Below are 24303 nucleotides of genomic sequence, written 5' to 3'. Positions count from 1 at the left end.
GGAGAGATAGCATGGAGGTAAGGTGTTTGCCTTTCATGCAGAAGGACGATGGTTTGAATCCCAGCATCCCATATGGTCCCCCGTGCCTGCCAGGGGCAATTTCTGAGCATAGAGCCAGGAGTAACCCCTGAGTGCTGCCGGGTGTGACCCAGAAACCAAAGAAAAAGTTTATTTGTCTTTATACAGAAAATATGTTATTTTTATTCATTGATTAAAAATGTTGGGGTGAGGCCCTTTGTCCATGCCTAAAGATATTTTAGATCATCTTCTAAATAGAAATAGTTCCTTTTTAAAACTATTATTAGTGGGGCCGGGCGGTGGCGCTGGAGGTAAGGTGCTGCCTTGCCTGTGCTAGCCTAGGATGGACCGCGGTTCGATCCCCCGGCGTCCCATATGGTCCCCCAAGAAGCCAGGAGCAACTTCTGAGCGCATAGCCAGGAGTAACCCCTGAGCGTCACAGGGTGTGGCCCAAAAACCAAAAAAAAAAAAAAACTATTATTAGTGATAACTGTATTTTTAGTGATAATACACATTGCTAGCTTGATGTTAGCCACATTATAATATTAAATCAATATGTATACACAAGGAGGAACTATTTTCTGAAAAGAAACTCCATTTGTTTGTTTTCTTTTCTTTGGGGGAGGCACACCCGGTGACACTCAGGGGTTACTCCTGGCTATGCACTCAGAAATCTCCCCTAGCTTGGTGGACCATATGGGATGCTGGGGGTCTAACCAAGGCCCATCCTGGGTCAGACGCATGCAAGGCAAATGCCCTACCGCTGTGCTATATCTCCGGCATCATTTGTTAGTTTTCAATTATAATATTCTAGCTGAGCTTTAGAGGATAAAGTAATTGATAATAAAGTCTTTATTGTTTTATTTAAAGTATTATTATTTACAAAGTTATTCATATTTAAGTTTTGGACATACAGTGTTTCAGCACCAATTCCATCACCAGTGTCAACTTCCCTTTACCAATATTCCCAGAGTCCACCTTTTACATCCCCAAATCCCAGCCTGCCATCATAACATGCACCTTTTTTAATTTAATTGTTAAAATTTATGTCTTATTATTTCATTTTGAATTCATTATTTGGATATTTATTTTAGTCCTTCCATAATATCACCAATGTTCCTGAGTTCCCTTGGCTCGTTTCCTGTTATTTCACATTTGACTTTCTCTTTTTCCACATTATTTCTTCCTTCCTTTTCCTTCCTTCCTTCCTTCCTTGCTTCCTTCCTTCCTTCCTTTCTTCCTTCCTTCCTTCCTTCCTTTTCACTATATATTCTAAACATATATATTTATTACTTCCATTTGCTGGACACATAACTTTGCTAATCAATTTAGTATCTCTTGATCTTAAATTTTACCTGTTAAGAGATTATAATCCCCAATGTTTTGTTATAAAATACACTTGAAATTGCCTGTAAATTGTAGAAAAGTAAACATTCTCACATTTACCAGTGAACCACCAAATACTTTGAAAATAATTAGGATTGTATTGTTACTTCTGTGACATTTTAAATATACTTTTTAATAATTTGAATGCCTTAAAATATGTTTGATAATATTAGTATAAATTACTCTGCACTGTTATTTTTCCTTTTCTTAGTTTATAGACCAACAACAGTTTTATCTGGCTCTGGACAATAAGATGATAGTGGAAATGCTTAGAACAGACCTCTCCTACCTTTGTAGTCGCTGGAGGATGACAGGTCAACCTACCATTACCTTACCCATCTCACAGACCATGCTTGGTAAGACTATATAAGGCAAAAGTGAATGAATTTTTGAATAAATCATATGTTTACCCCTTCAAAATCTTAGAGCCATTGGAGAGATACTTGAATTTGTTTTTTCATCATTTAATTTATTATTAGTTTCTATGACAGGCTATTTGTTCCTCTCTCACTCACATTATTTTTTCTCTTTCTTTTTTTTGGACACTGTGGTTTGTACTATTGTTAACAGAGGGATGCCTTGCATGTCACTTTCTCCACTTTCAAGACTGAATTCTTGTTCAGAGTGATCAGTTCCAACTATTACTGTCCTAGTACACCATTCTCTAACTAAACACACTAGTCTTTCTGATAAGCTACTACCCTGGGCTGGCCTCTTGTCCCTGATCTCTATTGTTTCTGGATAATATTACCATACTGTAAAAATTTGCTGTTACCCAGAAGGTTACTGCAGTAAGCTGCAGGTCCCCTGCTGCTCAGCTACGGCGAGGCTGCTAGTGTCCAAAGATACCAGGGCTGTATGGCTGCATGCTACAGGGCCTTGAGGCTTGTAGGGCCTGGTGCTGCAAGGCTGACAAGGGCCTGTGGGGCCTAGCTGCTGTATGGAACCAAGCCCACATAGGGATTGCCAACTTGTCGCTCCTGCCCACCTGGGACTAAGAGAGAAAAACCAAGTATCTTTTTTATTCCTCCTGGAATCTGAGGTCTGCCGATGCTGTCCAGGGGTTTGGGGGCAGGGATTTCATTAGTCAGAGATGGCTTGGGGTGGCTTGGGCCCAATATGTAGAGAGAGATATAGATACAAGGAAGGCAGCAATTCACCAATGCTTTATCTCTGTACCCCTGCAGACCAGCAGGCTATAAACTAGTCACTATCATGAGCCCCCTGCCAGTCCAAGTTTTTCATTTTATACAAGGCATGATAAGGGGACATGTCCAGGTTCAAGCGCCATGACAGTAGGGGTATCCAAGGAGCATGTCCAAGTCCAACTGCCATTACATCAACAGACCATGTTAACTCTTGTTTTTCTTTTATACCTCAATTGAGTGAGATTATTCTATGTCTATCCCTTTTGCTGTGGCTCATTTCACTCAGCATAAAAATCTCTATATCCATCCACGTAAAAGCAAATTTTCATGACTTCATTTTCTTAATGGCTACACAGATTCTTTAGCTACTCATCTATTCTTGGGCACCTGGGTTGTTTCCAGATACTGGTAATTATAAATAGTGTTGTGATGAGCATAGGAGTACAGAGGACACTTTTGTATTGTGGTTTTGTGTTCCTAGGGTCTATCCCTAGGAGTGCTATTGCTGGATCATATAAAAGTATATATTTTAGATATTTGATTGTCCATATTGTTTTCCAAAAAGGTTGGATCAGTCTGTATTTTCACCAGTAGTGAGAGTCCCTTTCTCCCTGTATCCAAACCAGTACTGGTTGTTGGGATTTTTTCTGATGTGTGTCAGTTTCTGTGGCGTGAGATGATATTTAATTTTTGTTTTGATTTGCATTTCTCTGATTAGTGATGTAGAGCATTTTTTTCATGTGGCTTTTAGCCATCTGTACTTGTTTTTTGAGGAAATGCCTGTTTATTTATTCTCCCCACTTTTATAGGGTTAGATTTTTTTCCTTGCTAAATTCTATCAGTGCCATGTATATATTATCTGATGAGTATTGGGTGAATAGTTTTTCCCATTCCATGGTAGTCTTTCTATCCTTGCTAATTTGAGTTAAACATGTCCTTTGAGTACAGAAGCTTGTCAGTTTAATGTAGTCCTGTTTGTTTATCTTTGCCTCCAATTGCTTGGCCAGTGGTATTTTATCCCTGAGAGCTTCAGTGTTATGGAGTATTCTGCCTACATTTTCCTCTGTGTACCTTATGGCTTCAAGTCTGATATCAAGGATTTTTTAAAAATAATTTTATTGTTACCAAAGTAAATTACAAATCTTTCACAGTAATATTTAAGGTACACAGTGACATTGAAGCAGGGGCATTCCCACCGCTAGTGTTGTCATCCCTATAGCCCTATTCCCAGCATGCATCCCAAGTCCCCCTCCTTTGCCCCCAAGGCTGCTAGTATAACTGGTCACCTCTGTCTCTAGCTTGTTGTAGATTGGGTATCAATTCTGTTGTCGTTGACTTTAGATTTGGTGTTTAAGTCTGATCATTTTTTATTTCTACTAATTGTTCATATGACTGTTTGGTCCTGGTACCATTCATTTTTCCCTCAAATTATGAGGCAGAACAAGATGATTCAAGTTATGTGGTTCTGTTTGAAAAAAAGGAATAGACTAAAGAAAATAAAAAAAAAAACAAGAAAACTGGGAGGAGTCCATCTGGAGGTTATAAATATCAATTTAAAAGAAGAAAGTGAAAAAGGAAGAAAAACATAACGAAAAGACAAAAATACAAAAAGTAAAGAAACAAAAAACAAAACAAAAAAATAAAAAAAATGAAACCAGCTACTACAAAATAAGCACCACAGCAATAAAGACAACAACCAAACAATAACCATGAGCATGAAATAAAAAAGTAAATAGAAGAAAAAAATTTTGTGCTTCTGATATCAAGGTCTTTAATGCAGTTTGATTTGACCTTTGTGTTTTAAGTAGAAGTATGAATTCATGATTTTGCATGAAGTTGACCAGTTTTCCTAGCACCAATTATAAAGGTGGATTTCCTTGCTCCACTTTGATCTGCCTTGCTCCACTTCCTTGCTACTTTATCAAAGATTAATTGATCATACACCTATGGTTCAATATCTGGATATTCAAGTTTATTCCATTGATCTAAAATTCTATCGTTATTCTAATACCATACTGATGTAATGACTACTACCATGTTCTACAGTTAAAATTAAGGGAAAGTGATTCTTTTCATCTTTTTGTCTAGTTTTGCTTTAGCTATTTGTAGACACTTAATTCTCTATATGAATTTTAGGAGCACCTGGGATGCTCCTAATAGGGATTGCACTGATTATGTACAATGTTTTGGGAGGTATTGCAATTTTATTTATGTTAATCCATCCAACCCAAGTGCGGCGTATAAATGTCCATTTCCTCATGTCCTTTGTTATCTCTTGAAGCAGTTTTATAGTTTTCTTTATATAGCTCTTTCACCTCTTTAAGGATGTTGACTCCAAGATACTTGATATTCTAAGGCACAATTGTGAATGGGATTGGCTTTTAATATCTTTTTAATCTCTTTCATTATTTGTGTATAAAAAGTTATGGATTTTTGCATACTAACTTTGTAGCCTGCCACTTTACTAAACAAGTCTATTGTTTCTAGAAACTGTTTTGTGGAGATTTTAGGATTTTTAGATACAGTATCATGTCATCTGCAAATAATGAGAGCTTCAATACTTCCTTTTCTATATGGATGCCTTAATGTTCTTTTCTTGACTCATTTCTACAGTAAGTACTTCCAGTACTTTATTGAATAGAAGTGGTGAGAGAGGACAACCTTGCCTTGGGCCAGATCTTAGTGAAAAGACTTTAGTTTTCCCATTATAAAGAGTATAATGGGCTATCAGCAGTAACTTGCAGAAAGGCAGATCCCTTTGTGAAGTCAGGTGGGAAAAATCTGGCTAGCTGTGTGATTATCAATTGGGAGAGACTGCGCATGTCACCTGTGCACGTTTTTATACTGTACTTCTCCTGAACCTCTCCTGAGTGGGCCGAGAAGGGCCCAGCAAAATTGCTCTCCTAGAGGCTCCAGAACAAAAAGCCAAGAAAGACTGGGCCCCTGAGTGAAAACGGCTATCAGCAGTAACTTGCAAAAAGGCAGATCCTTTTGTCTGTGAAGTCAGGTGGAAGGAATCTGGCCCTGCTGTGTGATTGACTACCAATTGGGAGAGACTGTGCATGTCGCCTGTGCTTGTTTCTCTACTGTACTTCTCCTGTACCTCTCCTGAGTGAGCTGAGAAGGGCCCAGCAAAATCGCTCTCCTAGAGTTGCCCATGCTAAAAAGCCAAGGAAGACTGGGTTTCTGAGTGAAAATCGGCTATCAGTGGTAACTTGCAGAAAGGCATATTCCGTTGTCTGTGAGTCAGGCAGGAGGAATCTGGTCCTGTTGTGTGATTACCAATTGGGACAGACTATGCATGTCGGCTGTGCATGTTTCTCTAATGTTTTTCTCCTGAACCTCTCCTGAGTGGGCCGAGAAGAGCCCAGAAAATCCCTCTCCTAGAGGCTCCAGAAAAGCACTGCTGCTCTGCTTCATGGCCAGCAAGTTTTTCTACCTTAGGAACCACATCGCAACACACAGAAAAAATCACACTACAAGCATGACAATGGGGAAATCTCACAGAGAATGAAGATAGCTCTGATGAACCAAAAATACCAACCATCTGGTTAACCTCTCAGATAAAGAGTTTAGAATAGATATATGGAGGATCCTCATAGAAATCAAAGAAAACATAGCTCTAGCAGAACAGAACACAAAGACAGAAATCAGAAAACTCCAAACTGAAACAACAGATGTGAAAAACATGGTAGCTCAAATGAAAAACTCAATGGACAGCCTCTCCAACAGGGTAACAGCAACTGAGGGCAGAATCAGTGAACTGGAAGATCAAAAGCAGAACAACTCCATACAGCAGAAGAGATTGAAAAAAAAAACGCAAATAACCAGACAATGGAAAAAAGTACTCAAAGAATGTGAACAGATGAAAATAGAAGTCTGTTAAGCTCAACAGAAACAACATAAGAATCATTAGAGTTCCAGAGGCCCAGGAAGGAGATCCCCAGGAAGAATCTACAGCCAAAGACATCATCACAGAGAAACTCCCAGAGCTAATGACTGCATGCAATCAAATACTGCATGCCTGAAGAGTATCAGCTAGAAAAGACCTGAAAAAAAACAGTCCAAGACACACCTAGTTACAACGTATCCCAAACATAAAGATAGAATACTGAAAGCAGCAAGATCAAAAAGGGAAATTACATTCAAAGGAGCATCCATAAGACTTACAGCAGTTATGCCACAAGAAACTCTCTAGGTCAGAAGACAGTGGTGTGATATTGTGACAAGACTGAATGAAATGGAGGCTTCACCTAGAATACTGCACCCAGCCAAATTCGTGTTCCGGTTTGAAGGACGGATACATAACTTCACGGATAAGCAACAGCTCAGAAACTTTACAGATGCAAAACCAGCCTTAAAGGAAAAATTGAAAGGTTTACTTTCAGATAAGACAGACTAACAGACACGCCAAAATTTTTTTAATTTTTTTATTTAAACAAATTTATTACATACATGATTGTGTTTGGGTTTAAGTCATATAAAGAACACCACCCATCACCAGTGCAACATTCCCATCATCAATGTCCCAATTCTCCCTCCTCCCCACACAACCCAGTGCCTGTACTCTAGACAGGCTTTCTATTCCCCTCATACATTCTCATTATTAGGATAGTTGGAAACTTAGTTATTTCTTTAACTAAACTCATCCCTGTTTGTGGTGAGCTTCATGAGGTGAACTGTAACTTCCAGCTCTTTTCTCTTTTGTGTCTGAAAGTTATTATTGAAAGAATGTCTTTCACTTTTCTTAAAACCCATAGATGAGTGAAACCATTCTTTCTCTCTCTCTCTGACTTATTTTACTCAGCATAAAAGATTCCGTGTACATCCATGTATAGGAAAATTTCATGACTTCATCTCTCCTGACAGCTGCATAATAATCCATTGTGTATATGTACCACAGTTTCTTTAGCCATTCATCGATTAAAGGGTATCTTGGCTGTTTCCAGAGTCTTGCTATGGTAAATAGTGCTGCAATGAATGTAGGTGTAAGGAAGGGATTCTTGTATTGTATTTTTGTGTTCCGAGGGTATATTCATAGGAGTGGTATATAGCTGGGTCAATTGGGAGCTCAAATTCCAGTTTTTGGAGGAATCTCCATATTGCTTTCCATAAAGGTTGAACTAGACGACATTCCCATCAGCAGTGGATCAGAGTTTCTCTCTCCACATCCCCGCCAACACTGCTTGTTCTCATTCTTTGTGATGTGTGTCAATCTCTGGGGTGTGAGGTGGTACCTCATAGTTGTTTTAATTTGCATCTCCCTGATGATTAGTGATGTGGAGCATTTTTTTCATGTGTCTTTTGGCCATTTGTATTTCTTCTTTGTCAAAGTGTCTGTCCATTTCTTCTCCCCAATTTTTGATGGGATTAGATGTTTTTTTCTTGTAAATTTTTGCCAGTGCCTTGTATATTTTGGAGATTAGCCCCTTGTCTGATAGGTATTGGGTGAATAGTTTCTCCCACTCAGTGGGGGGCTCTTGTATCCTGGATGCTATTTCTTTTGAGGTGCAAAAGTTTCTCAGTTTCATATATTCCCATCTGTTAATCTCTGCTTTCACTTGCTTGGAGAGTGCAGTTTCCTCTTTGAAGATGCCTTTAGTCTCAATGTCCTGGAGTGATTGACCTACGTGTTGTTCTATATATCTTATGATTTCGGGTCTGATATCGAGGTCTTTCATCCATTTGGATTTTACCTTCAAAGATTATGTTAGCTGGGGGTATAAGTTCAATTTTTTTGCAAGTGGCTAGCCAGTTGTGCCAACACTGTTGAAGAGGCTTTCATTGCTCCATTTAGGATTTCTTGCTCCTTTATAAAAAATTAGGTCACTGTATGTCTGGGGAACATTCTCTGAGTATTTAAGCCTATTCCACTGATCTGAGGGCCTGTCTTTATTCCAATACTATGCTGTTTTGGTAACTATTGCTTTGTAGTACAGTTTAAAGTTGGGGAAAGTAATTCCTCCCATATTCTTTTTCCCAATGATTGCTTTAGGTATTCGAGGGTTTTTATTGTTCCAAATGAATTTCAAAAGTGCCTGATCCACTTCTTTGAAGAATGTCATGGGTATTTTTAGAGGGATCACATTAAATCTGTACAATGCTTTGGGGAGTATTGCCATTTTGATTATGTTAATCCTGCCAATCCATGAGCAGGGTATGTGCTTCCATTTCCATGTGTCCTCTCTTATTTCTTGGAGCAGAGTTTTATAGTTTTCTTTGTATAGGTCCTTCACATTTTTAGTCAAGTTGATTCCAAGATATTTGAGTTTGTGTGGCACTATTGTGCATGGGGTTGTTTTCTTAATGTCCATTTCTTCCTTATTACTATTGATGTATAGAAAGGCCATTGATTTTTGTGTGTTAATTTTGTAGCCTGCCACCTTGCTATATGAGTCTATTGTTTCTAGAAGCTTTTTCGTAGAGACTTTAGGGTTTTCTAGGTAGAGTATCATGTCATCTGGAAACAGCGAGAGCTTGACTTCTTCCTTTGCTATCTGGATTCCCTTGATATCTTTTTCTTGCCTAATCGCTATATCGAGTACTTCCAGTGCTATGTTGAATAGGACTGGTGAGAGAGGACTTGCCTTGTGCCAGAATTTAGAGGAAAGGCTTTCGGTTTTTCTCCATTGAGGACAATATTTGCTTCTGGCTTGTGGTAGATGCCTTAACTATATTCAGAAAGGTTACTTTCATTCCCATCTTGCTGAAAGTTTTGATCAAGTTGGGTGTTGGACCTTATCAAATGCTTTCCCTGCGTCTATTGATAGATCATGTAATTTCTATTTTTTTTTTGTTGATGTTGTGTATGATGTTGATAGATTTACAGATGTTAAACCAGCCTTGCATTCCTGGGATGAAACCTACTTGATCATAGTGGATGATTTTCTTAATGAGGCATTGAATCCTATTTGCCAGGATTTTGTTGAGGATCTTTGCATCTGTATTCATCAGCGATATTGATCGATAATTTTCTTTTTTGGTAGCATCTCTGTCTGTTTTAGGTATCAAGGTGATGTTGGCTTCATAAAAGGTATTTGGAAGTGTTGCCGTTTGTTCACTTTAATGAAAGAGTCTTGCCAGGATTGGTAGAAGTTCCTCTTGAAAGGTTTGAAAGAATTCATTAGTAAATCCATCTGGGCCTGGACTTTTGTTTTTGGGCAGACATTTGATTACTGTCTTAATTTCCTCAATAGTGATGGGTGTGTTTAGATATGCTACATCCTCTTCCTTCAACTGTGGAAGATTATAAGAGTTCAAAAATTTATCCATTTCTTCCAGGTTTTCATTTTTAGTGGCATACAGCTTCTCAAAGTAGTTTCTGATTACCATTTGGATCTCTACCATATCAGTAGTGATCTCTCCTTTTTCATTCCTAATACGAGTTATCAAATTTCTCTCTCTCTCTTTGTTAATTTTGCCAGTGGTCTATCAATCTTGTTTATTTTTTCAAAGAACCAACTTCTCCTTTCGTTGATCTTTTGGATTGTTTTTCGGGTTTCCACTTCATTGATTTCTGCTCTCAGCTTTGTTATTTCCTTCTGTCTCCCTATTTTGGGGCCTTTTGTTGAGTACTTTCTAATTCTATGAGCTGCATCATTAAACTATTCAGTATGCCCCATCTTTCCTGATGTGTGCTTGCAAAGCTATAAATTTTCCTCTCAGTACCGCTTTTGCTGTGTCCCATAAGTTCTGATAGTTTGTGTCTCCATTGTCATTTGTTTCTAGGAAGATTTTGATTTCCTCTTTGATTTCATCTCGGACCCACTGGTTATTCAGTAGTAGGCTGTTTAACTTCCAGGTACTAAAATTTTTCTTCTGTGTCCCTTTGTGGTTCACATATAATTTCATGGCCTTGTGGTCAGCGAAGGTAGCCTGCAAAATTTCTATCCTCTTGATATTATGGAGGTATGTTTTATGTGCTAGCTTGTAGTCTATCCTGGAGAATGTCCTATGTACATTAGAGAAGAATGTGTATCTGGTCCTCTGTGGGTGGAGTGTCCTCTATATGTCTACTAGCCTCTTCCATTTCTCTTTTCAGGTCTAGTATATTCTTGTTGCGTTTCAGTCTGGTTGACCTGTCAAGAGTTGACAGTGCCGTGTTGAGATCTCCCTCAATCATTGTGTTGTTATTGATATTATTTTTCAGATTTGTCAACAATTGTATTAAATATTTTGCTGGCCCCTTATTTGGTGCATAGATGTTTAGGAGAGTAATTTCTTCCTGCTCTACGTATCCCTTGATTAATACAAAATGTCCATCTTTATCCCTTACAACTTTTTTAAGTATTAAGTTTGCATCATCTGATATTAGCATGGCCACTCCAGCTTTTTTATGGGTGTTGTCTGCTTGGATGATTTTCCTCCAGCCTTTTATTTTGAGTCTGTTTTTTCTGACTATTCAGTTGCATCTTTTGTAGGCAGCAGAAGGTTGGATTGAGTTTTTTGCTCCATTTACCCACTCTGTGTCTCTTAACTGGTGTGTTTAGTCCATTGACATTGAGAGAAAGAATTGTCCTGGGAGTTAGTGCCATCTTTCTATCAAAGTTTGGTGTGTCTGTTGGTCAGTCTTGTCTTAAAGTAGGCCATTCAGTTGTTCTTTTAAGAATGGTTTTGAGTCTGTAAAGTTTCAGAGCTGTTTTTTGTCTGTGAAACCATGTATTGTTCCTTCAAACCTGAAAGTGAGTTTTGCTGGGTGCAGTATACTAGGTGAAGCATTTATTTCATTGACTTTTGTCACTAAGACACGCCAAACTTATACACAAAGATGACATTAAATACCATGACAATCATCTTTCTCAATGTCAGTGGACTAAATGCACCAGTTGGCATACAGCCAACCCAGATTCTATCCCCGGAATCCCACATGATCCCCAGTGCACTGCCAGGTATGAGCCCTGAGAGAACAATGAGAAATAACCCCTTTTCACCACTAGGTGGTGCCTCAAAATATATTAAAATTTAAAAAATCCCATAAACAGCTTCTTGAGTCCTGGGAGCAGGGGTGATGTCCTTGATGTATGAGTGGATATTAAAGAGGCAAAACTAAAGAGAGGTGGCTTGAATACTGTAGCAAACGTTGTTATCAAAATTTGATATGTATGGTGAGATTAGGTTCATAAGATCTTGAAAATAAACTAAGAGTTTTTTTTTAATTTTATGTTCTTGAATCACCATGAATTCCAATGTTACTGAGTTATTTATGATTAAGTTTCAGTAGTAAATTGTTGCAATGCCAATCCCTTCACAAAGACCACTTTCCTCCACCAATGTCTCCAGTTACTCTTTAACCTACCCCACCTCATCCTAGCTCTGTCCTAGGCACTTTCTATTTTCTTTCAGCATTTCATTCTTCTCCCTAGTATGCAGAGATATTGAAATCATGGGGGTTTTTTTCCAGAAATTTGAAGACACAAAGTTTTTGAGTGAGATAGGCCATGATGAATGTGATGTTTAAAGAATATGAGATTGGCAAAAGTATACAATGTAATGAAGAGAGACTGATGTAAAAGAAACTAACTCAGATATTTGATGATGAAAATACATCAATTGGTTATAATGAACATGGGTAGAAAGGATTCAAAAGTCTTTTTGGCTTTGGAGTTCTATCCAGTGGTTCTTGGGGTTTATTCCTGACTCTGCTAAGGGATCACTCCTCATTTTGTTCAGAGGCCCATCTATGGTGCCAGGGATAAAAGTAGGGCTGACTATATACAAGGAAAGTTTTGTATTACCTATTTTATCTCTCTGGACATTCCAAGGGACATGTGAAATAGTAACTTTGGGTTAGGTAATAGGTGACTAGATATGAAATAATCAAGGAAACACCAATGTTTTGCAGCTAATAAAACTGTCATTATAGAAACAAAGAAATTCAATAATAAGAAGCCAGTCCAAGAAAATAATGACTGCTGATAATTCCCAGGTATCCCAGTCTTTGCTGATAACCTCTCTGGCATTCAAAGAAAGAGGAGACAGATTACCCTTTCTGCCTGTAGTACTTCAGCCCAAAGCCACCTCCTACATCCTCCTTGAGAAAGAGCCTAGTTCCTTGATTTAACCTAATCAAATTTCTAAGCCACCAAATTTGTTTTAGGTATATAAATCCTGGACTATGTGACACCTCAGTATTTTGTAGTAGTTTCTGCCCAGTAATAATACAGGAAATTTGATGGGAAAGTTGCATAGACATCTACCAAGCTTGATGTGCCTAATTAGTGACATAGGTATCTTCAACTAGCCATTTCCCAGTAAATCCTTAGACACTGAACTTTCAACACCATGGAGGCAAATTAGGGACACTGGTGAAGGGAAGGTCACAGTGATGATGAGATTAATGTCTAAAAAGACTGTATTTTGAACAATTTGGTAAATCATGGTATTATAAAATTAGGGAGAAAATAAAAGAAGATGCCAGTTGTAAAGGTGTATGCTGAGTTTGTGATATTTATATATCTTCTCAATGTTGGACAGATTTAAAATGACTGCCAGATCTCAATTGCCAGAGGCATAGCAGGCATGACTTACAGGAAAGTCTTTCTTTCCTAGTGATTGGGTTTAATAGAGGGACAGGCAGGGTAGGGAAGCCAGGAACCTTAGAGCTAACCACTAGCAGAGAAAGATTGAGAGATCTGAGGTTGTGATCAAAGTGAGCAGTCAGTCAGAGAGAGGACAAGAAGAGAGGGAAAGGCAGAAGGAGCTGCAGAGCAGTAGAAACTGCTAGTCAAGCCAAAAGTTTTTCCAGAAAAGTCAGCCTGGAAATACAGCCAGCATCCAAAAGAAACTCCCAGGAGAAAACAGCCACAAAACAGCCACAACCACACTCTAGCGGGGGTGGTGGGGTGGTGGGAGTTTATATAGCTCCTGGGTCAACTGTGTCCAAGTGGTCCTTTTAAACTGATGTATCTTCCCTTAAAGGTATAAACCCCTTTTATGACTACCCAAGAACCTTAGGAGTTTGTGTGAAAAAAGAAATTTCCAATTAAATTAACTAATTTTCCTAGTATTTCTTTCTCCTGTTTCCATTGTAATATTGAGATAATAAAAATTTTATTTGGAAGAATATAAAACTACAGATCAATATTTGAATCTTCAAATGATCACCTGCACATTGCAAAAACAATAGCAATTTTCAAAATAATAATTCTGGTAGGTTTTCTTTAATTTTATCTGTACCAAGCACTGGGATATGTGCTTTCAGTAAATTTTTTATATTAACACAATTTTTATTTTTATCATAGTGGCTTACATATTGTTGACAATAACATTTTAGTTACATATTTACATAAAATCAGGGGCGATTCCCATCACCGATTTGTCTTCCCTACTCCTCCATTTTTGTCCTACCTCCCATATCCTCTTCCCTCACCCCCAGGGCTGCTAGAATATGTGGTTCCCTCTGATCCTATCCTATTACTTCGTGGTCTTACACCTGTTTGGTCCTGATGCCTCCCTTATTTCCCCCTCTAATTGGGAGGCAGGAGTAGGTAGTTCAAGTTATGTGGTTTTGTTTGAAGAGGAGAAAAGTAATAAACTGGGGTAAAAGTCTAATACGCTGAAAATAAGCAGAATTCTTCTAGAGGCTCTCGTCATCGGTTTGAGAGACGGAGAAAAAGAAGGTGAAACATTCCACCACTACGAAAAGAAGTGTCAAATATCTATTAAGGATTCCAACAATAACGCTAAGCACCACAAAAACAAAACAAAACAAACAGACAAACAACCAAAAAAATGCTGTGGTCTTGAGATAAGCACCATGGCAGAGCACATAAAGAGGGAAAAGAAGGGGCCGGAGAGATATTATGGAGGCAAGGCGTCTGCCTTTCATGCAGGAGGTCATCGACTCAAATCTCGGCGCCCCATATGGTCCCTCGTGCCTGCCAGGAGCAATCTCTGAGCCTGGAGCCAGGCATAACCCCTGAGCACTGCCGGGTGCTACCCAAAAACCTGAAGAAAAAAAAAAAGAGGAGAAAAAAAGATAAGTATAAGTGGGGGCAATAACTTCAATAACAACACCAAAACAAAGAAATCAACCAAAAATAGATAGGTAAATAAAAATAATAATAGTAGTACATGAAGATAAAAAGTAATATATGAAAAATAAACAATGTTTTGTGTTTTTTTCCCTCCTGCCCAGGCACAGTAAATATTGGGGTCATTCGAAAAGGGATTCACATGGCCTAAGAGATATAGGGTTTCTCCACCCTTGGAGTATATTGTCATGGGATCAACTACAGACTCTGTTCATGATCCTTTATTCTCCTGGTGATGCATTTGTGGTGTTTGGGAGACTTCTGCTCCGTCATGGGTGATACAGTCAGTCCTCTGTATCTAGAGATCTCAGTATCTGCACAGTTACAGGGGTGGGACTTATGATGAAGTCAGTCTTTGTGGTTGTAGAAGTTCTGTTCCCTCAGTGTCATTTTAATCTATCTTTTGTGGTTGGTGGTCTTGGTCTTGGCACTAAACGTGGGATGGCACCTAGGATAACGCCTTTCCTTGTGTTTCCAGAAGCCCCATTCTGTTACAGTTGTCTCTGCCAGACCTTTGGAACTGGGGATCATGGTTGTTGTGCAGGTCATAGATCAAACCCTAGACTAGGGCTTTTTTATTGGTCCCAAGATATATACAGTCTGGTCATGGTTCTAGCAGCCAGTCCTCTGTAAATCGCGTTCTTGGTTTTTGGACCTACCAGCGGGTGACAAGTCTTCTGATTTTGTCTTATTGGTGGCTGGTAAGGCAGGATAACCTGCTCTTAGGTCAAGTTGTTCCCATTTTCCTCGTCGTCAGGATATCGTATTAGAGCTGGCACTCATTGGTGTTCCAGCAGTAATAAGGTTGTCCCGGATGGGGTTTGTTTCCTGCAGCTGTTGTGAAGGACTGTGCCGTTTCTGTGACTGGGATCCAGGGTTCAAGGCTGGATGGATGGGATCTAATCTCCTGAGAACTAAGTTGATTCCACATGACATATTTTCAAGGTAGGAGTTATCCCTGTATTGTAAACAACTATGAGTTTCTATCTCTAGTAGATAAGAGCTCTTTTTTATGTGAAAGATTTCCCCTTTTTAAGTGTGCCTTTGCAGAGAGAAATGGTGCTACGTTATATTGTTGGTGCATTTGGGGGTGGATAGAGAGGAAAACAAAAACAGGTCACATACCCAAAAAAGATTTAAAAAATAGGATTAAAAGCGTATATGCTCACATATGTATATGTAGACCAGACAATTAAAAAAATGAATTAACAGAGTATTTAAAGGACCAAAGTGATGCAAAATACTACCTTACATTTGGGAAAGGCAGGTAAAGAGGAGGTATAATACCGGTCTTATGTTTATGTTGGGAGTACAGGTTTTCCCATTGTCTTTTGTGTTTTTCTTGTAGTGTGTGGGTTCCCAGGCACCTTTCATTCACACCCCCTGACCTTCTTCAGATTGGCGAAAGATTTGCGGCAGGGAGGTCTTGGGAAGAGTTCTTGTATTGGGGCTACTTTTGGATCTAAGTCCGGTTTCAAGTAACAGTCCACATTAGGGGAAGATGGTAGGGAGGGCCGCGCAGCATGGGTCCGCAGGGGAGTTAGCTGCCTTTTCTTGCAGGAGACAAAGTGTGGGTTTGACTAGGTGTCTCTTCGTTTGGGTACTGGGTACTGGTTCATTGGGGTAGGAGGTCAATCTTGATGCCTAATAGATTAAGGACTGAGGGTGAAGAGTGTTAATACAGTGGGAAGTCTGGATGGGAATGAGGGATGAGGGGGTAGTTGGATTTCCAAAGGGGGGAAAGACGAAGGTATATGGTAGGAGTAGGAAGGGAGAAAAGAGAAAATACATTTGAAAGGAAGGGAAAAGTGGAAAGAAAAAAAGTAGAGAGAAGAGTAGAGAAGAAATGATAAAAAAAGAAAGTAGTGAGAAGAGAGGAGAGAATAGCAAGGGAATGTTAGTTTGCTTGAGTGTGTTCAATGAGTATAGTCTGTATTTTAAGTCTGTATGTCACGGTTACTGCTTCGGTGGTCTGACTGGCCACGTGTTTCGATTCCTAAAAGAAGGCATAACCTTGAAATAAAGTGTATGATAAAGAGTTTTCTTGGGACCTTCTCGTAGTGCCAGCTAGGTATGGTATCTTGTGTGGTATCCCGAGCTGCCATCTTGGTTTGTCCATCCTTTGTATCCAAGGATGCCTGTGGACAGAAAAGCTGAGAGGTTATTTTAAATATAGTAAGATAAGGCATTAAAACATGATGTTATGGGATGATTCCATTGGAGTCAGTGATTTCCCATGGTATTCTTTACCTGTGATCCTGTATACGATCTCCAAGGGATTATTGTGGGCCTTTGTCATAGAAGGCTGATTACATACCTGTTCTCTCTATGCTGCTGTTTTTGGTGTTGCTGTTTTCTTTGTGGTATAATGCGGTCAAGAGTTTGCATTATTCCTTTTTTCATGTATTTTGGGCACTGCACTCGAGTATATGTTGACTATTACAGTGTTCAGAGTTTCTACCCTGTTAAACCCTATTATTTGATTGTTGAGTGTTAGTTGTGTATAAGATGTATGTTCTAGGTGCTTCAGAATAGTGCTATCATTCTGTGTTTATCTTTTGTCTTCTGACTTACTTCGTTTAACATAAAATGTTCTAGATCTATCCATGTTGCTGCAAAGTCTCTGATTGTATTAATTCTGACTGCCATGTAATATTCCATTGTGTACAGATACCACATCTTAATGATCCATTCATCTGTTGTTGGACATCGAGGTTGGTTCCAAGATTTGGCTATTATGCTGAGTGCTGATATAAATAGTGGAGTGCACACGTATTTTGGAATGAATGTCCTTCCAAGTTGGGGGTATATACCTAGGAGAGCAATTGCTGGGTCAAATGGCAGCTCAATTCTGAGTTCTTTGAGCACTCTCCAGACTGTTCTTCATAGGTGTTGGAGTAGGGGGAATTCCCACCAGCAGTGGATGAGAGTTCCTTTCATACCGCATCCCCACCAACAGAGATTGTTCCCATTATTTTTGATATGAGCCATCCTTACTGGTGTTTTGAAGTTTCCCTGGTATAGGTCTTTCACTTCCCTTGTAAGGTGGTATCTCATTGTTGTCTTGATTTGGATCTCTCTGATGATGAGTGAAGGTGAGCATGTTTTCATGTGTTTGTTGGCCATCCTTCTGTCTTCCTCAGAGAAGTGTCTATTCATTTCCTCTCCCCATTTTTTATGGCTTTATTTGGTTTTGGGGGGATCAGCTTTCTGAGTGCTTTGTATGTTCTAGATATCAGCCCTTTATCTGATATGTCGAGTGAAAAGATTTTTTCCCATTCTGTTAACTGTCTTCTTGCATTAAGTAAGGTCTTTCGCCATGCAAAAGCTTTTTAGTGTGATGTAGTCCCATTTGTTTATGTTTGATGCTAAAGTTCTTGCCATTGATGCTCCATTCTCGAAGACCTTTTTGATATATAGGTCTTTGAGTGTTCCACCTATTTTGTTCTCAATAAACTTTATAGATTCGGGTCTGATTTCAAGGTTTTTGATCCATTTTGAGTTGACTTTTGTATAAGGAGTGAGGTATGGGTCAATTTTCACTTTCGTACATGTGGTTTTCCAGTTGTACCAACACCATTTGTTGAATAGGCTTTCTTTGTTCCATTTTAAGTTCCTGCCTCTTTTATCAACTATTAGTTGGCTGTATATCTGGGGGTTTATGTCTGGGAATTCTGTCCTGACCCACTGGTCTGAGGTCCTGTCTCTGTTCCAGTACCATGCTGTTTTGATTACTATGGCTTTATAGTATAGTTTCAAGTTAGGTAAGGAGATGCCACCCAGCTACTTGTTTTTCAATATGTGTTTGGCTATCCTGGGTTTTTTGTTATTCCAGATGAATTTTGTGATTGATTGTTCTATTTCTTTAAAGAATGGTGTTTGAATTTGGATAGGGATTGCATTAAATCTATATAGTAGTTTAGGTAGGATAGTCATTTTGACTATGTTAATTCTACCTATCCATGAGCATGGGATATTCTTCCATTTCTTTAGATCCTCTTCAATTTCTTTCTGAAGTGTTTTGAAGTTTCCTTGGTATAGGTCTTTCACTTCCCTTGTAAGGTTGATTCCTAGGTACCTGATATTTTTTGATACTATTTTAAATGGAATTGTATTTTTAATCTCTCTCTCCTCAACTTCGTTGTTTGTATATAGAAACGCTACTGTCTTTTGTGTATTGACATTGTATCCAGCCACTTTGCTGTATTGGTTAATTATTTCTAGAAGTTTTGTTGTGGACTGTTTAGGGTTTTCTATGTATATCATCGTATCGTCTGCAAATAGAGATAGTTTGTGTTCCTCTTTCCCAATTTGAATTCCTTTGATTCCTTTCTCTTGTCGGATTGCTATTGCTAGGACTTTTAAGGTTATATTGAATAAGAGTGGAGAGAGTGGACAGCCTTGCCTAGTTCCTGATCTTAGTGGGAATGCTTCTAGTTTCTCGCCATTAAGTATAATGTTGGCTGTCGGTTTTTCATAGATAGCTGTAACTATCTTGAGGAAGGTTCCTTCTAACCCTATTTTGCTGAGTGTCTTTAACATGAAAGGGTGTTGGATTTTGTCAAACACCTTCTCTGCATCGATTGATATGATCATGTGGTTTTTGTCTTTCTTGTTGTTGATGTGATGTATAATGTTGATTGATTTGCGTATGTTGAACCAACCTTGCATTCCTGATATAAATCCCACTTGGTCATGATGTATTATCTTTTTGATGAAGTGCTGGATTTGGTTTGCTAAGATTTTGTTGAGTATCTTTGCATCTATGTTCATTAATGAGATTGGTCTGTAGTTTTCTTTTTTGGTGGTGTCTTTGCCATCTTTGGGAATGAGTGTGATATTGGCCTCATAAAAGGAATTGGGGAGGATTCCTGTTTTCTCTATGGTCTGGAAGAGTCTATGGAAAAGTGGTAGTAGGTCTTCTCAAAATGTTTGGTAGAATTCACCTGTAAATCCATCTGGGCCTGGACTTTTGTTCTTAGGGGGTTTCTTAATTACATCTTCAATTTTCTCTGAGGTGATTGGTCTATTTAGGCTTTCTAGTTCTTCCTTTTCCAGTCTTGGAAGATGGTATTTTTCTAGGAATCTGTCGATTTCTGCTGGGTTCTCTAGCCTAATTGAGTATAGTTGTTCATAGTATGATCTCATGATATGTTGTATTTCTTGGGGTTCTGTTGTAATCTCTCCCCTTTCATTTGTGATCCTACTGATTTGGGTGTTTTCTCTCTTTTTTTGGTGAGTTTTGCCAGTGGTTTGTCTATCTTGTTTATTTTTTCGAAAAACCAATTCCTGGTCTCATTGATTTCTTGTATTGTTTTCTTAGTTTCTATGTTGTTTATTTCTGCTCTGGTTTTTTATTATTTTTGCCTTCTGGTCATGGTTGGATTTCTCTGCTGCTGCTGTTCCAATTCCTTGAGGTGATCGTTTAAACTGTTGATTTTATTGTTTTCCTGTTTCTTGACATAGGCCTGTATTGCTATGAGTTTCCCACTAATTACTGATTTTGCTGTGTCCCACAAATTTTGACAAGTTGTCTCCTCATTATCATTTGTCTCAAGGAATCTTTTTATTTCTTCCTTGGGTTGATCTTTGATCCAGCTGTTGTTGAGCATCATGTTATTTAATCTCCAGGTATTAGTTTTTCTCCATTGTTTCTTCTTGAAGTCAGTTTTGACCTCTATTGCATAGTGATCTGATAGGGTACTTCTAATAAACCTTACATTTGTGGTCTTATTTAGGTTGGCTTTGTATCCTAAGACATGGTCTATTCTGGAGAAGGATCCACGTGGGCTTGAGAAGAATGTGTATTCTGCTTTCTGGGGATGGAGGACTCTATATAAGTCTATTAGCCCTAGATCTTCTAATTTTTCATTTAGGGCTCTTATTGCTTTGCTATTTTTCTGTTTGGTGGATCTGTCCAGTGGTGATAGTGGAGTATTGAGGTCCCGTACTATTATCACATTTCCCTTCATGTGTTTCTCCAGGTTTGCGAGCAGTTGCCTCACATATTTTGCTGACTCTACATTAGGTGCATAGATATTGACCAGGGTTAGTACTTCTTGATATAATGTTCCCCTGATCAGTAGGTAGTGACCCTCTTTGTCTTTGATCACTTTCTTGAAATTGAATGCAATTTGGTCTGATACAAGAATGGCCGTCCCTGCTCTTTTTTGTTTTCCATTGGCCTGTATAATTACTTTCCATCCTTTTATTCTAAGTTGGTGCTTATCCTGTAGTTGTAGGTGTGTTTCTTGCAGACAGCAGAAGTCCAGTTTATTTTTCCTAACCCAGTTCTCTACTATGTCTTTTAATTGGAGAGTTTAGTCCGTTAACATTTAGGGAAATTATTGAGAGAGAAGATTGTTGTGCAGTTGTTTTGTGTGGAGTGGTTGTTGTTACAATCGGGGGCGTGGATTGTGTAATTCGTCTCTGAGTAGGTTGTTTAAGATCGGCTTAGTTTGTATAAATAGTTCAAGTTCGTTCATGTTTGAGAATGTTTTCAGTCTGCCCTCCCATATGAATGATAATTTTTGCTGGGTATTGGACCCTGGGTTGGAAATTTCTTTCATTCAGTCGTTTAAATATGTCATTCTACTGTCTTCTTGCTTGAATTATTTCAAATGGCAGATCTGGTTTGATTCTTATGTCCTTTCCTTTGTACTTGAGGGTTTTTTCTCCCTTATTGCTTTAAGGAGTTCCTCTTTCTCTTTGTCTTTTGCCATTTGGATTATTATATGTCTTGTTGTTGGTTTATTAGGGTCTATTTTATTAGGGATTCTCTTGACTTCCTGGATTTGCCCTGAAGTTTCTTTCCAGAGGGTGGGGAAGTTCTCTGTTATTATCTCCCTGACTACCTGTTCTTCCCCTTTCCCTATTTCCTCCCCTTCTGGTATACCCAGAATTCTTAGATTGTTTCTTTTGTCCTTGTTCATTAGATATTGGATTTTTTCTTCCAGTGCTTTGCCTTTTATTTCTTTGTTGGTTTCTTGATCATTTTTTGTTTGCAGTTGTCCTTCGAGTTCTTCAATGTGCTTCTCCAGCTCTGTGTTTCTGCTCATAAGGCTTGTTACTTTGTCTTTTAATTCCTTCACTTCTTTTTGTTTGGAATCTCTCATGTTCTTTAACATTTCTTCTTTAATTTGGCTGATTCGTTCATCCATGGATTTCTTATACTCAGTAGCTAGGGTTTCTTTCATTTCTTTTATTAATTCTTGCATTTCTTTCCTCATGGCCGCTTTTAGGTCTTCTTCCCATGGATCTATGCATTTTGGTGGACTTGGAAACTAGCTAGGGTTTGTCACGTAATTTCCAGCTATTAGAGTTCTCCTTGATTTATACATATTTCTTTTTATTTAATGGTGTGCTTTGGAGTGCTGTGCCTTCTAAATTCGGCCTGCTTTGGTCCCCTGTGGCGTGAAGATGGGTCCCTTTCCTGAAGATGGTTCTAGAGGGGGCTGTTGGGTGAGCTTGTTGAAACTATCTCTTTCTCCTCCCCTTTGCTACTTAGAGGTCAGCCTTGTCACTTTTCTGCTCCTTATTTCTGTCAGTGGTGCTGTTCCGCTCCTGGCCACAATGGTTGCTGGTGCTGTTGAACCTAGCTCTCTATCCCCCCTCCTCTCTCTGGGACTCAATGGAGCTCCGCCCCCTCCAAGCCTCAATTGAAGGAATTCTCTCAGCCAAACGCTGCCGGCTCTGCCCTTAGCCCTTGGGGAGTCCCAGGTCCATTCCAGGGCTCAGGGGGGTGGACTGCTCTAGGTCACCCAAGGGTCCAGGTGGTTAGCCCAATCTCACCCCGTCTGTTGGTGCTAGCCTGTCCCAGCGGCGCAGAGTGGGTCAGGTGAAGGATTCTCCTCCCCCCACCTACCTTCCACTCGGGCTTGGGGTCCCTGGGACAGCTTGCTTGGATTGCCGCGCCGCTGCAGGTCTGGGCGCCCACATGGTTGGGCGTGACTTACCCTGTCTGCTCTCCACTCGGGCTGGGGTCCCTGTCTCTGGGACGGGCGCCCACATGGGTGCGGGGCACTCCCCCAGTCCGTTCTCCACTGGGGTTTGGGGTTCCTGTCTCTGGTATGGGCGTCCACGTGGGTGCGGGGCACTCCCCCAGTCCGTTCTCTGCTGGGGTTTGGGGTCCCTGTCTCTGGGATGGGTGCCCACATGGGTGCGGGGCACTCCCCCAGTCCATTCTCCACTGGGGTTTGGTGTCCCTGTCTCTGGGACGGGCGCCCACGTGGGTGCGGGGCACTCCCCCAGTCCGTTCTCTGCTGGGGTTTGGGGTCCCTGTCTCTGGGATGGGCGCCCACGTGGGTGCGGGGCACTCCCCCAGTTCGTTCTCCACTGGGGTTTGGGGTCCCTGTCTCTGGAACGGGTGCCCACGTGGGTGCGGGGCACTCACCCAGTCCGTTCTCCACTGGGTTTGGGGTCCCTGTCTCTGGGACGGGTGCCCACGTGGGTCGCTTTCAGTAAATTATTTTGAAGGATCTCTTACAACTCTGTGAAACTAGATGTTATTTTTAACATAAATTTTTATTTATATATGAGGAAAGTACCTCATGTTCAAAGTTTTAAAGCTGCAATACCGAAAGATAATAGAAAAAACATAAAAACCAATATTCAGTAGAAAATATGACACTTGAGGGGGCTTGGAGATAGGACAGCAATGTCTATGGTGGAGGGAAACTTAACCAAGAGGAGATAGTGCTAAAAGATGGTGGAGCTGAATTATTTATGTGAAAACCTATCAGCAACAAAACTAAACCACAGTGCAAAAACATTTATAAACCACCTCTTGTAGAAGCAGACTGATGAGTGGGAGGCTAATGGGGGCATTGGTGCAGGTAGGTGGACAATGGTTAAGAGATTGGTGTTTAAACATTGTATGCCTGAAACCCAATTATAAATAATTTTGTAATTTCATGGTGGTCAAAGCAAAATTAAATTAAAAATAAAGAAGATACCTTAGAGAAGTAAAAGTAAAGTGATAAACCTAGTGATATATTCAGACCTCAAACTTGGTCTATTGTACATATACATATTATGCAGCCGTCATGAGAGATGAAGTCATGAAATTTTCTTATACATGGATGTACATGGAATCTATCATGCTAAGTAAAGTAAGTCAGAGGGAGGGAGAGATGCAGAATAGTCTCACTCATCTATGGGTTTTAAGAAAAATAAAAGTCATTTTTTGCAACAATCCTCAGAGACAATGAGAGGAGGGCTGGAACTTCCAGCTCACTTCATGAAGCTCACCACAAAGAGTGGTGATCACAGTTATAGAAATAACTACACAGAGAACTACCATAGACATGTGAATTAATGAGGGAACTGGAAAGCCTGTCTAGAGTACAGGTGGGGGTGGGGTGGGATAGTAGAAGACTTCAACACACCATTATCATACTAGGCAGATCCACTAGGCAGAAAAGTAGCAGAGACATAAGAGCCCTAAATGAGAAACTAGAAAACCTAGGACTAATAGACTTATACAGGGCCCTACTTCCGCAGAAAGCAGAGTACACATTTTTCCCAAATACACATGAAACCTTCTTTAGAATAGACCATGCCTTAGGATATATATATATACATATATATCCCAAGATTGACTGTAAAAAAGGAGCTGTGGAGAAAATTCTATACCTGCTGATTAAACAACATGCTGCTCAACAACAGCTGGATCAAAGAGGAAATCAAGGAAGAAATAAAAAGATTCTTTGAGACAAATG

At 39.6% G+C, this 24303-nt stretch overlaps 1 protein-coding gene across 1 annotated transcript in view; it reads left to right on the top strand.

Moving 5' to 3' along the window:
* Nucleotides 1-24303, top strand: part of PHKA1 (phosphorylase kinase regulatory subunit alpha 1) — a 210960-nt gene that overhangs the window by 115932 nt on the left and 70725 nt on the right. The window contains exon 16 of the mRNA XM_049767159.1: nucleotides 1616-1760. Within this exon, the coding sequence (XP_049623116.1) occupies nucleotides 1616-1760 (145 nt within the window). The remainder of the gene's footprint in view (nucleotides 1-1615; nucleotides 1761-24303) is intronic.

Source organism: Suncus etruscus, chromosome X, assembly GCF_024139225.1.
Source record: "Suncus etruscus isolate mSunEtr1 chromosome X, mSunEtr1.pri.cur, whole genome shotgun sequence".
Taxonomy (NCBI): Eukaryota; Metazoa; Chordata; class Mammalia; order Eulipotyphla; family Soricidae; genus Suncus; species Suncus etruscus.
This window is presented reverse-complemented; position numbering and strand designations above follow the sequence as displayed.